General features: G+C 40.0%; 1 protein-coding gene across 1 annotated transcript in view; it reads left to right on the top strand.

Moving 5' to 3' along the window:
- Positions 1 to 13,754, top strand: part of C9 (complement C9) — a 39,251-nt gene that overhangs the window by 19,065 nt on the left and 6,432 nt on the right. The window contains exons 6-9 of the mRNA XM_048428716.3: positions 4,266 to 4,541; positions 7,590 to 7,830; positions 9,548 to 9,697; positions 11,011 to 11,189. Coding sequence (XP_048284673.3) covers positions 4,266 to 4,541; positions 7,590 to 7,830; positions 9,548 to 9,697; positions 11,011 to 11,189 — 846 coding nt within the window. The remainder of the gene's footprint in view (positions 1 to 4,265; positions 4,542 to 7,589; positions 7,831 to 9,547; positions 9,698 to 11,010; positions 11,190 to 13,754) is intronic.

A 13,754-nucleotide genomic window follows, 5' to 3' on the forward strand; every position in this document is an offset into this window, starting at 1 on the left:
AGGAGAGTGTATCTTAGACCTCTTCAGAGGTACACAGTAGCCTTTCATCCAGCCTGTCTATACACACCGAATAATAAAGATTTGGTAAAATATCTACAATCTGTAAGATTCACCCAAAGTACTGAAATGACTAAAAACAAAATTAGAACAGATTCTATGTGTGATCAAAATTATCAAACTGCTTCCACGTCAACTGTTCCTTGAACTAGTCCTTTTAGTGAAGAAGTCCCATTGTGCCCTCTTCATTACGTTTCTGGAAAGTTCTTTTTGCTGATGTTACTCCCACCAAACTAAAAGATACACAGACTTTTAAAAAAGTGTAACTGGTATTGTTTGAAAACCAACAACATCATAGATAAATCCCTACCCATTTTCAGCATGAAACTATTCTGTTTGCCTATAGATGTTAAGGATTCCTATCTGGACCAGATGGGCATTTCGTTCACAGATGATCACATTGTCATATTTCTTGCAACTGTAGAACTAAAACAAAGTCACCAATTTCCCACAATTCTGAGGTACATTTGAAGGTCATGGTCCTTCTCCATAGTGTCATGTTTGCCTCATTTAAGCACAAAATTTTGTGAGTACAAGTCAACAGTCTATCCAAAATTACTTTTCTGAGCTTGTAAGATGGCTCAGCTGGTAAAAACACTTGCCACCATGCCTGGATATCTGAGGCTGATACTCAGGGCCCACATAGTGGAAAAAGGAAACAGATTCCCCCAAGTCATTATCTGACTTCTACACAAGCACCATGGCACACAGTGCCTACTATATACACACACACAATGTAAAAGATTTTTTGAGTTGGACTCTTACTATATAGACTTGTCCAGAATAGCACACACTATGTAGACCAGCCTGACCTCAAACTCACAGAGATCTACTTGTGTCTGCCTCTAAGGCATTGTGATTAAATGCATGAGTCACTATCCCTGACAGTAAAAAATTTAAGTCCTTTCCTATGTGGAATATAGAAAACATAGCACCTTTAGCCATTAATGATGGGTGAAAGTTGACTGGCATGTTGTCTTCTTTTGTTTTCAATTCTCCCATCTTCACTTTATGAAGTCTTTGCCACTGTGGTAGGTCCTGAGCATGAAATACATGAGACGTCCTCCATGGGCTCATGTGTTTGGATACTTCATGCCCAGATGATGCTACTTTTTGGAGAAATTAGATAGCCTTTATGACGTGCAGCCTGACTGGAGGAAGTGCTCACTAGGGGAGATCTTTGAAAATCTACCCCAACCCTGGTTCCAGTCTGAATGTCTCTGCCTCTGCCTTCTCATGAGGAACAGGCTTCCAGCTGATGCTTCCACTGTTAGAGCCAGATCCTGTTACCGTGCACTTCCCACTGTCATGTGCCTGTTGTATCCATGATATACTCATCGCAATCTCAGACATGATGAGACAAAATAAGCCTTTCCCCTCTTGTGTTTGGGCCACGTATTTTGACCATGGTGATTAAGCAACAATTCCTGTAACCTCTGTGACCAGCCCTGCAGTGCCTGTGTAAAGGTGAAACTTGTATGATGCAGAATGGTAAGGGTCACATGGCTACCCAGGATTAAACATCAGCCTACATCAGGAGAGTAAACACACGGGTTCCACTTGCCCCACCTCTAGAAAGACATAAGGCTCAACATTTCAGTATGTTTTACACTTTGGGAGAAAGGCGTAGTTTCTGCCCTGTGCATTACTTACACCCCTGGGATATTTGGAACACTAAGCCATAATCAAACACATTAAGCTTTCTGTTGCAAAACTAATCTATGTTCACACAATGTGGAATAAATGAAATCTATAAATCACTGTTTATTAGTTTGGGTGGGATTAGTGCCTCCAAATGAGTTTTTCCATGGAGCTTATAAAAAAGCAGGCATGAAGGTAGACTTGAGTTCTCATTTGGTACCAATCAGGGAATAGAGGTGCTTGAGTTGAGTCCTTGCTAAGTCCCCATATCTCCTTGGCACTATGTCTGCTGGTGGTGACCTTGGACAAACCTGTTTCGGGCTTGGAAAAGAAGTTGTCAAGCTTGTCTTAGCATAATGAATAAGCATGAATTCTTGGGAGTGGAAATCTCTATTTTAATGCACACAGCTCTTCCTCCATTTCAAATGCTCAGGAAAATAGATCATCTGTCACATGTTCTGTATAAGTACAAAACCTGAGTTAAGTATACTTTCTTATTGTCCATTATCAGCTGCACATGCGGAGGGGGTACTCACAGACTGATGCTTAATGAATGAATTTTTGTTGCATTGCATTTATTTATTGTGAGTGGTGGTATATTCACGTACTGTGGATTTCATATGGAATTCAGAGGACAACTTCCAGGGGTCAGTTGTCTGTTTCCACCATGTGGGTCTCAGGGATGGAACACAAGTCATTAGCCTTGGCAGCAAGCACCATTACCCACTGATCCATCTTGCCAACCCATATGAGGTGGTTTTGAAACCTTGTTTGGGTTACTCATTGGCAATAAATTATTGTCATTTGCTCTTTGAAAAAGTTATGCTGACCTGTCAAGTTATGACATCTTGTTCTTATCCCTCTCCCCTCACTTGATGCATCTTATCTCAAATGTGCTGCGGTTTAAAACCCATCCTTCATGGGTGGGAACCCTACATCAGCCTGAAGCTATGAGATCTTTAGTTAAGTATTTCTCATATGACTCAGTGTCCTCATGTAGAAAACAGAAATAACCAGGCGGTGGTGGTGCACACCTTTAATCCCAGCACTTGGGAGGCAGAGGCAGGCAGATCTCTGTGAGTTCGAGGCCAACCTGGTTTACCAGAGCTAGTTCCAGGATAGTCAGCGCTGTTACACAGAGAAACCCTGTCTTGAAAAAAATTAAAAAAAAAACAAAAAACAATAACAACACAGAAATGATATTGCACATCTCACTGCTATACAGGGATATAAATTTGGAAATCTCTCCAAGGGTTATTAGCACATAGCAAATACTCAATAAACCCTTGTTACTACTTATTTTTAAAGCACAATTAGTGAAAAACTTAGCCAAAGCTAGGAACTTCATTAATGATATTACGTCATAGACTGGCAATGTGCTGCGACCTCTTTTATAACTCAGAGGGAGTGCGAGAACATCTGAGGCCCATGGACGTGAAGGTGAAAATGGATTATACTTACAGCACAGGTCCCTTTCAACCTGCTGCTCCTTGGCTCTCTCTTTGTTGCTGAAATCAACGCTTTGTTAGCCCTGAGTCAGGTTTTGTGGGTGCATTGTACTGTTTAAACCTGGGTCTCTGCGAACACCTAAGACTTAGGAGATAAACCATGGATGACCAAGAGCACTCCGGCTGTAACTATCCATTTCATCCCAGAACCACTGGTATTTCAACCAAAAAAAAATATATGGCTTTATTCTACCTGTGACTTGAGACTCTGAGTAAAATGGAATAGAAAGCTAACAAATTAATTCTTTTCACGGAGGACCCTTCAAGGGACCCTGGTACTCAGGTTGGTGCTGCCTTTGTGGAGAGGGCCCCATGCTTCCCCTGGAACAACAGAAGTATTTCCACAGGGTCAGTACTCAGAAGGGAACACAACTATGGTCCAAGAGGAGCCGGACTAGATTGTAAGAGGCTGGCCCCATACTTGGCAGTGTGGTAAACATCATTTCTATTATGCTGATTTTGAAACATGAAACATGCAAGATTTAGGGGAGTCATAAGGAGCAGCTGAGGCTAGCCACTGTGTGGCAGGGTTGGAGTCCCTGCAAAGAAGCCCTCGTAGGCTGTGGATAAAGTTATAAAGGAGAAGCCTTGTTTTCAATAGAGACCCCAGGATGTTTGAAGTGTTGGAACTATAGGACACTGGCTAGGGAAAGCTGCAGATGTCGGATGGATAGGGCCTGAACCTAGGAGAGAAGCTGTATGTGCTGCAGACAGTGAGACTTGGGGGGTCGGCCTGCTAAAGCCGTTCGGACCCCAGATTATATTAAAACCCCAGATGTTGGATATGGAAGTTTAGGCGTTGTTACTTTTCCTTGCTGAGGTTTCTATAAGGTGTTCAGGAGACAATTAAATGCGATTGTTTTATGTCCCAGCCCATTTACTCTGTGCCATTAGATGTTAGAAGAATATGCCTTGATTTTTGTCTGTATTCGAACCACAGAAATCCAACCCCAACACCCTTCACTAGAGAAGTCGCTCCCTCGCTCTACTGTTTGTCAAATAGCTGTCTGATTCCTATTTGTTTTTAACAGCTCCTTTATTATTATCATACACTTTTAGACGAAGGCTGATAAAAATTTCATAACTGAGAATTACGAAGAACAGGCTTATATATTCAGACACTTCTTACGAGAGAGGACTGTGGATGCTAAAGTAAATTTGGCTCTAAAGTTTAAAATCACTGAAGTGCCTATGAAAGTCGAAGGAGTTGATTCAGTTTTCCCGGACGAAAACTCTTCAAAGTCGGAGAAGAATAAGGGCGGTTCACTTGGTTTTGAGTTTACCTATTTCAAGAAGGAAGAGTTTCAACGAAAGTCAACATTTATTTCAGAGTCGGTAAGAACTGGGATAATTTATATAAAGACTACGATAGAACTTATTTCAAACTGACCAAGCTCTTTGTAAGGTAATAGGAAATGACAGTAAAACCCAGGAAATCTTCACAGAGATTTCTGCAACAGGCAGCAAACTGCAGACGGCAGGGAACTCTCAGATGCTGGGCAGTAGTCGGTGAGTCAGCCCCTGGGCGTTAGCTGGCGGAAAGTGTTCCAGGATGGAGAGTGTGACGTTTGACTGAGACCTAAGTGTCAGAGCATCCCGCTTACAAATGGCCATGATTGTTCATACAGTGAAGAATTCAGCTGGAGGATTTTTCCTTCTCTACCACACGGCCTCTCAAAATGTTGTCTAGGTGCTTCCTAGAAAGCCTGTCTCCAAAGCAACAGTGCTGTGCTCTTATACATGAGATACATGTGCTCTTGCACATGAGATTACTCTGCCTATTTTGGAATCACACTTTTAGGCTGAGACTTTGTGTGTGTGTGTGTGTGTGTGTTTATATTTAAGTCAGATTCCAACGTTCACTTCGTCACCGATAGAATAAATATAAGAATTCTTTTCAGCATCGGTGTGACGCCAATCAAACGCTTACTCTTCCTTTCCTGACGTCATCATCACCTGCTTAGACACTTCGCCTGCATTCATAACAATAACCGCTCACTCTCCATATTTATATGTACTCAGTTATTCAATTAGTTTGTGTTGAGAAGATGACGAAAGAGCAAAGATACAAAGGAGGTCAGTATCTGGAAGAAGGGTTATTAAAGTTGGGGCTCAGAGGCAGGAAGAGTCTGATGGCATGGTTGTGTCACATGGAGCTGGAAGGAGAACGGATTTGGGAGGGATTTGAATCCCACAGAGCCTCAGTGATCACCGCTAAAGGGTGGATTTTCTCTCCGTAACAGTTTGGTTTCAATTCTTTTCAATTCTTGACGTTCATTGTCAAATTGAAAATGGCCACTCTGGACACTCTGTTGGGAAAAGGTTGGGTGTGTGAAGAACAAGCATAAAAATAAAGTTTAAAAGCCAGCGTAGGAATCCAGATGGGACATGGTTACAGTGCAGAAAGGATAGTTCCCATCAAATCTGATTCTAGTGCTTGGAGTCTAAGCCATTGAAGGGTAGAGTTGCTGATGGAGAACCTTTCCATTAAAGCAAGCCAAAAGGAAGACAAGGTTAAGATCTAGTTAGACGAAGTATGAGAGTCTATTAAGTGCTCAGTTGAAAGTTCCAGGTAATAAATGGGTGCTAGGAGTCTGGAGCTTGGGAAGGAAATCTGGGTTCAAGATAGAATTTTAAAACGTTTTGATATCCAGATGATGCTTAAAAATCATAGGACTTTGTGGGATGACCACACGGTTATAATACATTTTATAAGTGCAAGAATAAGTGGAATAAGTGTTAAATTTGGGAAACTTTAATATAAAGAAAACTGCAAAAGGAGAAACCACAGAGAAAACCAAAAAGCTCATAGTACGATGTCCTTGAACCTTGTTGCTCCATGTGGTCTCTGGACCAGCAGCACCTATATCGATGGGAAGCTAGCCCATCAACTCCACCGAGACCGAGAACTACACATGAACAAGACCCCGGCGGTAATCTGTTCATCTTCTTTAGCTTGAGGAGCTCCACTCTCCAGCATCAGACTCGAAACTCTACTGAACAGAGAACAATTAACTGTGTCAAATATGCTAATGAGTCCAAAAGGAGGAGGGTGATCACTAACCTTAGAATGATGAATGTCATCAGAAACCTTGACCAGAATGGTCTTGTCTTTGTGAGAGCAGCAGAATGACTGTATTAGATCTAAGGAAACGGGGATCTAGCTCAGGACGGGTATCTGCATAGCATGTTCAAGGCTCTGAGTCATTTATAACATGCTCTTCCCCTCTAAGAAAACAGTAGATTACAGAGAAACTAGGAAAAGAAGAGTTGGAAATAGAATGTATATTTTTAAAAAGTTCTTCATGCAGTGCTGTCTCTAATGGGGGCTAGGAAATGGGTAGCAGCTGGTAGGGCTCACAAGGTCAGAAGGATCATTTTTGCTGTCTTAAGGTGAAAGAAAGAACAACCAAGTTGGATGGCAACTGTCTAAGAGCTGCCTTTGAAATCAGTCGAGCCAAAGAATATCACATCTATTTGACTCCAAATCCCAAGATGCACTTCTAGTTTTGACAGTATTGAGAGAGAGAAATCCTGTCCCATTTTGCTCATCTCTGAGAATTAGTAGTATCTGGGTCAGAAGATTGGAGAACTCATTGTGGTTTGTAATTTATGAAGTGAATTTCTGGAAGATTCTTGTCAATAAAGTTCTTGCACTCACCAGTGAGGGCTCAGAAGTCACACCAAAATATCGAGAGCACACGCCTTCAAGCATAGAACATAGATCTTCAAACAATATGTAGAACTTTCTACCACCCCGAGAAAATTCCATCATGTCCTTCACAGTCAGATTCCTACTGAGTGAGAAGCAGTCACTGACCAGATGTCTCCTATGGCCGCTTAGTTTTGTCTGTTGCTGTGAGGGGGATCTTGCAATATGCACTCCTTTGTGTGAACTTCTTTTAAGCACCACGTGTTTGAGATGGCTTGTGAAATGGGTCAGGAGTTTGTTTCTTTTGTCTGATGACTCCAAACCCCTTTGTGTGGATGCAACACTAATAGGCTTAGCAACTTCTCTGTCGATGGATGGTTGAGCTTTTTCCTGTTTGAAGCTATTCTGGTGAATGCTGCTGAGGAATCCTGAAAAAAAATCCTTTGGTAAGCACTTAAAAGTGGCACCATTGTTTAGGAGGGCAGATGAGTGTTTGGTTTTATGAGAAACTACCAGGCAGGTCGTTAGAATGTCTGACTGAGCATATCTGAGAGCTTCCGTTGCCAAACGTTATCAACAACAACAGCTTATGTCTCTCCATTCTGATGTGGTCTGCTGTAGCAGTCACTGCTAAAATGTCATTCCCCTTGCATATTCTAGGTTTTATGATTTTGTTTGGATGACAGTGATAAACATCATATTTCTCTTCTTCTGTCGCTTTCTCAACAAAGGGAAAGATATTCCTACATGTGAAAGGAAAGGTTCACGTGGGTCGATTTGTGATGAGAAATCGGGACATTGTGCTGACAAAAACTTTCCTGGATGACCTACACGCCCTGCCAACCTTCTATGAAAAGGGAGAGTATTTTGGATTTCTGGAAATCTATGGCACTCACTACAGTAGCTCTGGGTCTCTGGGAGGAGTCTATGAAATGATATATGTCTTGGATAAAGATTACATGAAAGATAAAGGTAATGCCTGGAAATAGAATTCTAGTTCCAAATGTGATTCTGATTGAATATTACTACTTTCATTGCCCCTTTTCAGTAAACTCTTAGAATAAAATAGTCTAATAATCTCTTCCTTTGAGAGATTCTGCTCTGACCTTTGACCTCTAACAGTCTATCAAGTGGCTCATTGATTTGAACTTAGAATGGGCTCACTTGCTCCCAAAATACCAACACTATTACTGAGAAATTCACCAAATCATACTATCATGGACTATTATATGGGAATACAGCTTCCAAGGAAACATTATTTAACATGTAGAAGAAGGTATAAGAAACAATGTATATAACCTATCTCTTAATCCTCAGACTTGCTCAATTTATGTATGGTGACTCTCTTCTAACATATTATTCAGCATCAGTGGGGACAAATTGCTATAAATGTTGTCTTTGGGAGGAAGGAAGAACTATTACTATTGTACAATTATGTGTTAAAATAAGGTTTAAAAGTTAGTTTGCCTTTTATGATGATCATAATAACCTTATGAGGGCAGTTCAGTTGAGGCCATGTGGAGTAAGACTGTTATGCTCAAAACTATGGGGAAAAGGTAATATGGTGTTTCATCCATGCTTCCCCTAGAGTTGGGAGATGCCTTGGACCTAAAGGTTCATCTAATCCTCTTAAGAATAGAGTAGAATGGTCAGATACAGCAATATGTGCCTGTAATCCCAGTTACTTAGGAGGCTAAGACAAGAGGCTTGCTAAAGACTAGGAGCTTGAGGCCAGTCTGGGTATCACAGAAAGCCTCTGTTTTATAAAAAAATAAAAAGAATAAAGTAAACTCAAAATGACTGTGTTAACAAATCGTAACCATTGCAGGTTGTGGAGGTGCTATATAATAATGTAAGTGTAAGATAAATAGATAGTAGATAGTAGATAGATAGATAGATAGATAGATAGATAGATAGATAGATAGATAGAAAGATAGACAGATAGATAGATAGATAGATAGATAGGTAGATCTTTTTATTTTCTATTTTTATTTGCTATGTATTATTTATTTTCTATTTACTTTATTATATGTTTTCTTTATAGTATATATTATTTATTATATAGTTATTATTTATAGATAATATTTACATATATAAAGAAAATAGATAACAAACTACAGACTTCACAGAATTTATGGATATAACTCCTTGGGTAGGCAGATACTAACCACAGTGAATTAACTTCCAAGATTGTTATTTGTGAGCTAAAACAAAGTTCAAATATATATTCAAATCATGTGTCCAAAACAATTGCGTATTGTTCTGTAATTCTGTAGACTCAACTGAAACTGAGTGATCCCTCAAAAGGGTAGTGTGAGGACTAAATTATTTAACTCATTCAAAATGTTCAGAATAATACCACACATGTAATAACAATTCAATACATGTTGGACATTGCTGTCTTCCTTGGGTATCCCAAAGGATTTTCTTATAACCACTTTGACTGACCTAAATCTTTTTCAAACAGGGAGTAAAGTTAATACATCCTCTGTCACTAAGTTGGTAGCCAAGTGAAAGGATGCTATTAGACATCAATAAAAAGACAATGAAGAAAAGACATGATGTTACTATTGAGTTAATAATGATGTCCAGAAACAAATGTATATTTGTCACAAAATAGTAAAGTTTGAATTTATTTCTGATGTGGATAGACCATTTCAAATGATTTTCATATGAATCTCTAACACAGGTGTTGAAGTGAGCGATGTAAAGAAGTGTCTTGGGTTTAATGTGGATGCATCTGTACATACCCCGCTACATACCTTCCTTGATGAAGCTACCTTTGAAGCAAAGGCTGACACAAACGATTGCACAAAGACAGGAGGAGGTGGTCTAACTGGTAAGTACGGACTGGTTGTTTAGACTGGGGAAGGCAGAGCCAAGAGCCAAGAGCATCGCCTCCCATGATCAGCACGCTATCATCTTCAGGGAGAAAACCTAGAATCCCTTAAGAACTATCTAGTTCCTCCCTAATCACTATGAGCGCAAGTGGCCCCCAGACACATATCTGTTGGTGTCGGGACTGTGCACGGGAGGCACAGCACTCACGGGCTGCCAGTCATACGTCATTTGTGTATCTTTTGCAATGACAGAAAGCCAGTCACTGGCAGCAAAGTGTCTTGAAGACAAGTTTCTTTTTCTCCTAAATTTTCACAAGGCCTTACGTGGGCTAATGTGGCACCTTGTGTCCATTACAAAGTCACTTCCCCAGATCGACTCAACACTCGGCTTGACGGGTTCACCTTTCCTTAGCCCTCAACCAGTGCAGTGCCATGCAAGCATAAAACTAGGCTGCAGACGTCACATCTAATCAGAAATCCTTGAAATTACTTTTATTTAAAAATTGTATTAAACTTTTTATGTGAAACCCAAAACACTTTTGATTCACCTCTAAAGAGCCAACTGATGGTGAAGGAACTACAGAAGGGAGATCTGGATATTGTTTAAAGTCTACCTACTTGTGGATGTGATTGGTACCAGGACAAAGCCCTGGAATTACCATCTTGCAACATTAGATTCATTGTGTGACCTTACACTAGCCTTTCTACCACATCTTTTCAGATTTCTCATTTGTACCAATGACAAAGGCTCAGCAAAAGCATCTTGTGATTGCTTTAAAGCTCCATGACTTGAAAAGCTTTAGACGTTTTTAAAGTGGTTCAGTTTAGAGGGGAACAGAGAAAGTGGAATAGGATTTGGGATGGGAACAAGTTTACCTTTATCTCAGTCTTTTGTAGATATTTTTTAATATTTCTATAATAACAAGATAATTTTTAAAGCATACTAAACACAATATAAATATGAATGAACATAAACTTTCAAATATATATATATGTATATATTATACCCAAAGTCATGTTAATTTCCCTATATATACTTGTATTTATATGATGAGCTATAAGTTATCAATCTACCTGGATCGAGTGTACAACCATTATTTTTCAAAACAAAGATGGTTGAAATCTATAAACTGACTGCTGAGAAAAATTTCCCTCATAGACTATGGAGGGGAGATTTATGTGCATAACATTTCCACTGAAGTTCAGCAGACATACTAAGCTGTCCTAAAGAGGCATAATACATATTCATCAAGGGAAGTGACCACAAAGACACAAATGCTTCTCTCTTCAAGTCTTCCTTGTTTTGTTCCAGTAAACCTCACCAGTAAAAACATCATCAATGGTGTTATTTCAAACATAAGAGGAGGAGCTGGGAAACATGCAGTTCTCCTGAAAGAAAAGCTTCACAGAGGAGACAAGAAAATTGATGCGAACGATGTTGCCAACTGGGCCTCGTCCTTGAATGATGCTCCGGCACTCATTAGTCAAAAAGTAAGGACTGCTTCTGCCTTTAGAAGACAGTGGTGGCACTATTCAAATGTCCACACATGACTTCCTTGGATAAAAGAATTGCAGAGAAGAAATAGTGTGATGTCAGACAACCCAGAGGAACTCCTGGGACTGTCTGTCACTCACTAGGTGTGGGATTCTTCTGATTTTACAACACTAAATTCTGCTGATCTCCATGTGATTTTGAAGACTTATTAAGATTGTTCATAAAGAGTGCTTAGTACAGGTTGGCCCAAAGTAGTCATTAAGAATGGATGGTTCTCTTCTGTTGGCCTTTGACTTGCCTTGTCTTCTCTGGGTCTCACACATCAGGAGACCCTCATCTCAAAGTCATTGTGGAAAGGATGTTCATATGTCTTGACAACCATAAAAACAAGATGAGTAATTCTTGTGATCGGAGAATTAACCCCTTTCCATTCTCTTTATTGTTGTCCAGATGGGCTGTAACTCCTGAACTTATTTTTGGTTTTTTGTTTGTTTGTTTGTTTTGTTTTGTTTTGTTTTTCGAAACAGGGAGTCTCAGTAGCTGTGGAGCCAATCCTGGAACTCACTCTGTAAACAAGGCTGGTCTCGAACTCACAGAGATCTGCTTGCTTCAGTCTCCCAAGTGCTGAGATTAAAGGCATGTACTGCCAGCACCCGGCCTAACTCCGGAGCTTAAATGATCCTTGTGCTTTAACCTTTTGAGTAGCTGAAATTACAGACATGCCCCCTTTCTGATTTTCTGTGTCGATTTGTTTTGAGGCTTTGTTTGGTTCTGTTCCATGAGGCTGGGTCTAACTCTGTAACCTGGCCTAGTCTGATCTTCTCAACAATCCTTCTGCGTTAGTCTCCCAACTGCTGGGGATACAGATGGGAATCTGTCTCTCTTTTGCATAACGGGAATAATAATGTTCACTCCAGGAAACCCTGAGAGCCTGCAGTCTCCTGCTGACTTGTAAAGGGGAGGCAATATTTTCCAATTGTAAAGATGTAAACACCGTGGCCATTTGACTGCATCTTTTCATTTACTAAAATATGTGTGTGTTATTCACTACTTCTTATTTTCTTGGCACTATTAAAAAGTAGTTTTGCTTCCTTTATAGCTTTTCACTTTCTGTTTGTGCTTTATGGCTTCTTCTTTCCAGTTAAATTTATCTTTGTTCACAATGTCAGTTTTATTACATTTTAGAAAGGCTGGCATTTTTCATAGTAGAAGTTTCCAGAGTGAGAAGTTTCCTCACTCTATTTTATTGTCTTTAAAGAGTTCATTAGCGCCACCCAAACTATCTCTCTTATGTGAAGGAAGAACCCAGAAATTGAAAATTGCAACCAATTCTGCACGTTGGTTATAGAAATATAAAGCCTTTAGCATATGTGCATACATAACTTTATATAAAGTGTGGGAGCCCAGACTGTAACTCTAGCTGCTTGGGAGGCCAAGGTAAGAGGACCTCAAGGTCGAGGTCTGCCTGGGCAACTTAGAGGTACTCTGTCTCAAAATTGAAACTATAAGTAGGGGAATGGGAAGGAGAGAAAGAGGAGGAAAGAAAGAAGGGAGGGAGGGAAGGAGGGAGAGGAGAAGGGAAGAACGAATGAAGAAAGAAAGAAAAGACAGACAAAGACAGATATAATATAGTTCAGTGGTAGAGCACTTGCTTAGCTTATATTGATTCCTGGGTTCAACTCCCAGAACAACAACTACAACAACTTAAAAAATAAAGGTATTTTCCCGCAAATTAGACAAAATAGAAATGAAAAAAAAAAACTGGCTTGAAAAAGAAAATAAAAATCAAAGGAAGCCCATTTATTAAATACAAATTTCATTTAAATCCATTGTTATGGACTCAGTAAATAAAATCTGCAACAGAGGATTTTCAAATAAGGGAAGAACTGAAGATGCAGGCACTGAAGATGCAGGCAGAGGACATCTAAGCTACTTTGTTCTCTCAGCCCTGTCAATCAAGCTCAGTTTGTCCTGTCCAAAGGGATCCAAGACTGGTCTCTGGGAGGTTGTAAACGGTGAGGCGTGCTTCAGAGCTGCCGTTTTATATCGGGAATAAAGGCTCCGCTACAAAGTCCCAACTGTGTTCACTAGACTTTCATCAGTTCAGTTGGCACGGTGCTCTAGGTTCAGCATATGGTGAGTCCTGCCAACTGTTCAGATCTTTAGCTCAGGAAGATTCTGTCCGCTCTAGTTGTCCATTTCATCCTCCACAAACTGAAAGCCTAGTTCATCCACATCAATGTCCTACTCAAGGAAATGGCAGCTGCACTGTCCCAAGGACCACTTTATAAATGTATCTTTTACAGAGAATATTTTCAAAGGGAGAAATTGTTATTTTTTTTAATCGACTTTCCCTGCCTGTTTAAATCCCTAAAGAGAAGTGTGATACAGTTAGATTTAACCTTGTAGTCTAGTATGGTAGCACTTACCTGTAATCTTATCTATTTAGGGCGACGGTGTAGGAGCGTCGCAAGTTTAAGATTTAAGGCAACTTAATAAGACCTTGTCTCAAAAATAAAAATGCATCTCCAGATACATCTCAATGGTAGAGCCCTGACCTA

Source organism: Myodes glareolus, chromosome 15 (genome assembly GCF_982192425.1).
Source record: "Myodes glareolus chromosome 15, mMyoGla1.1, whole genome shotgun sequence".
In the NCBI taxonomy this organism is placed as follows: Eukaryota; Metazoa; Chordata; class Mammalia; order Rodentia; family Cricetidae; genus Myodes; species Myodes glareolus.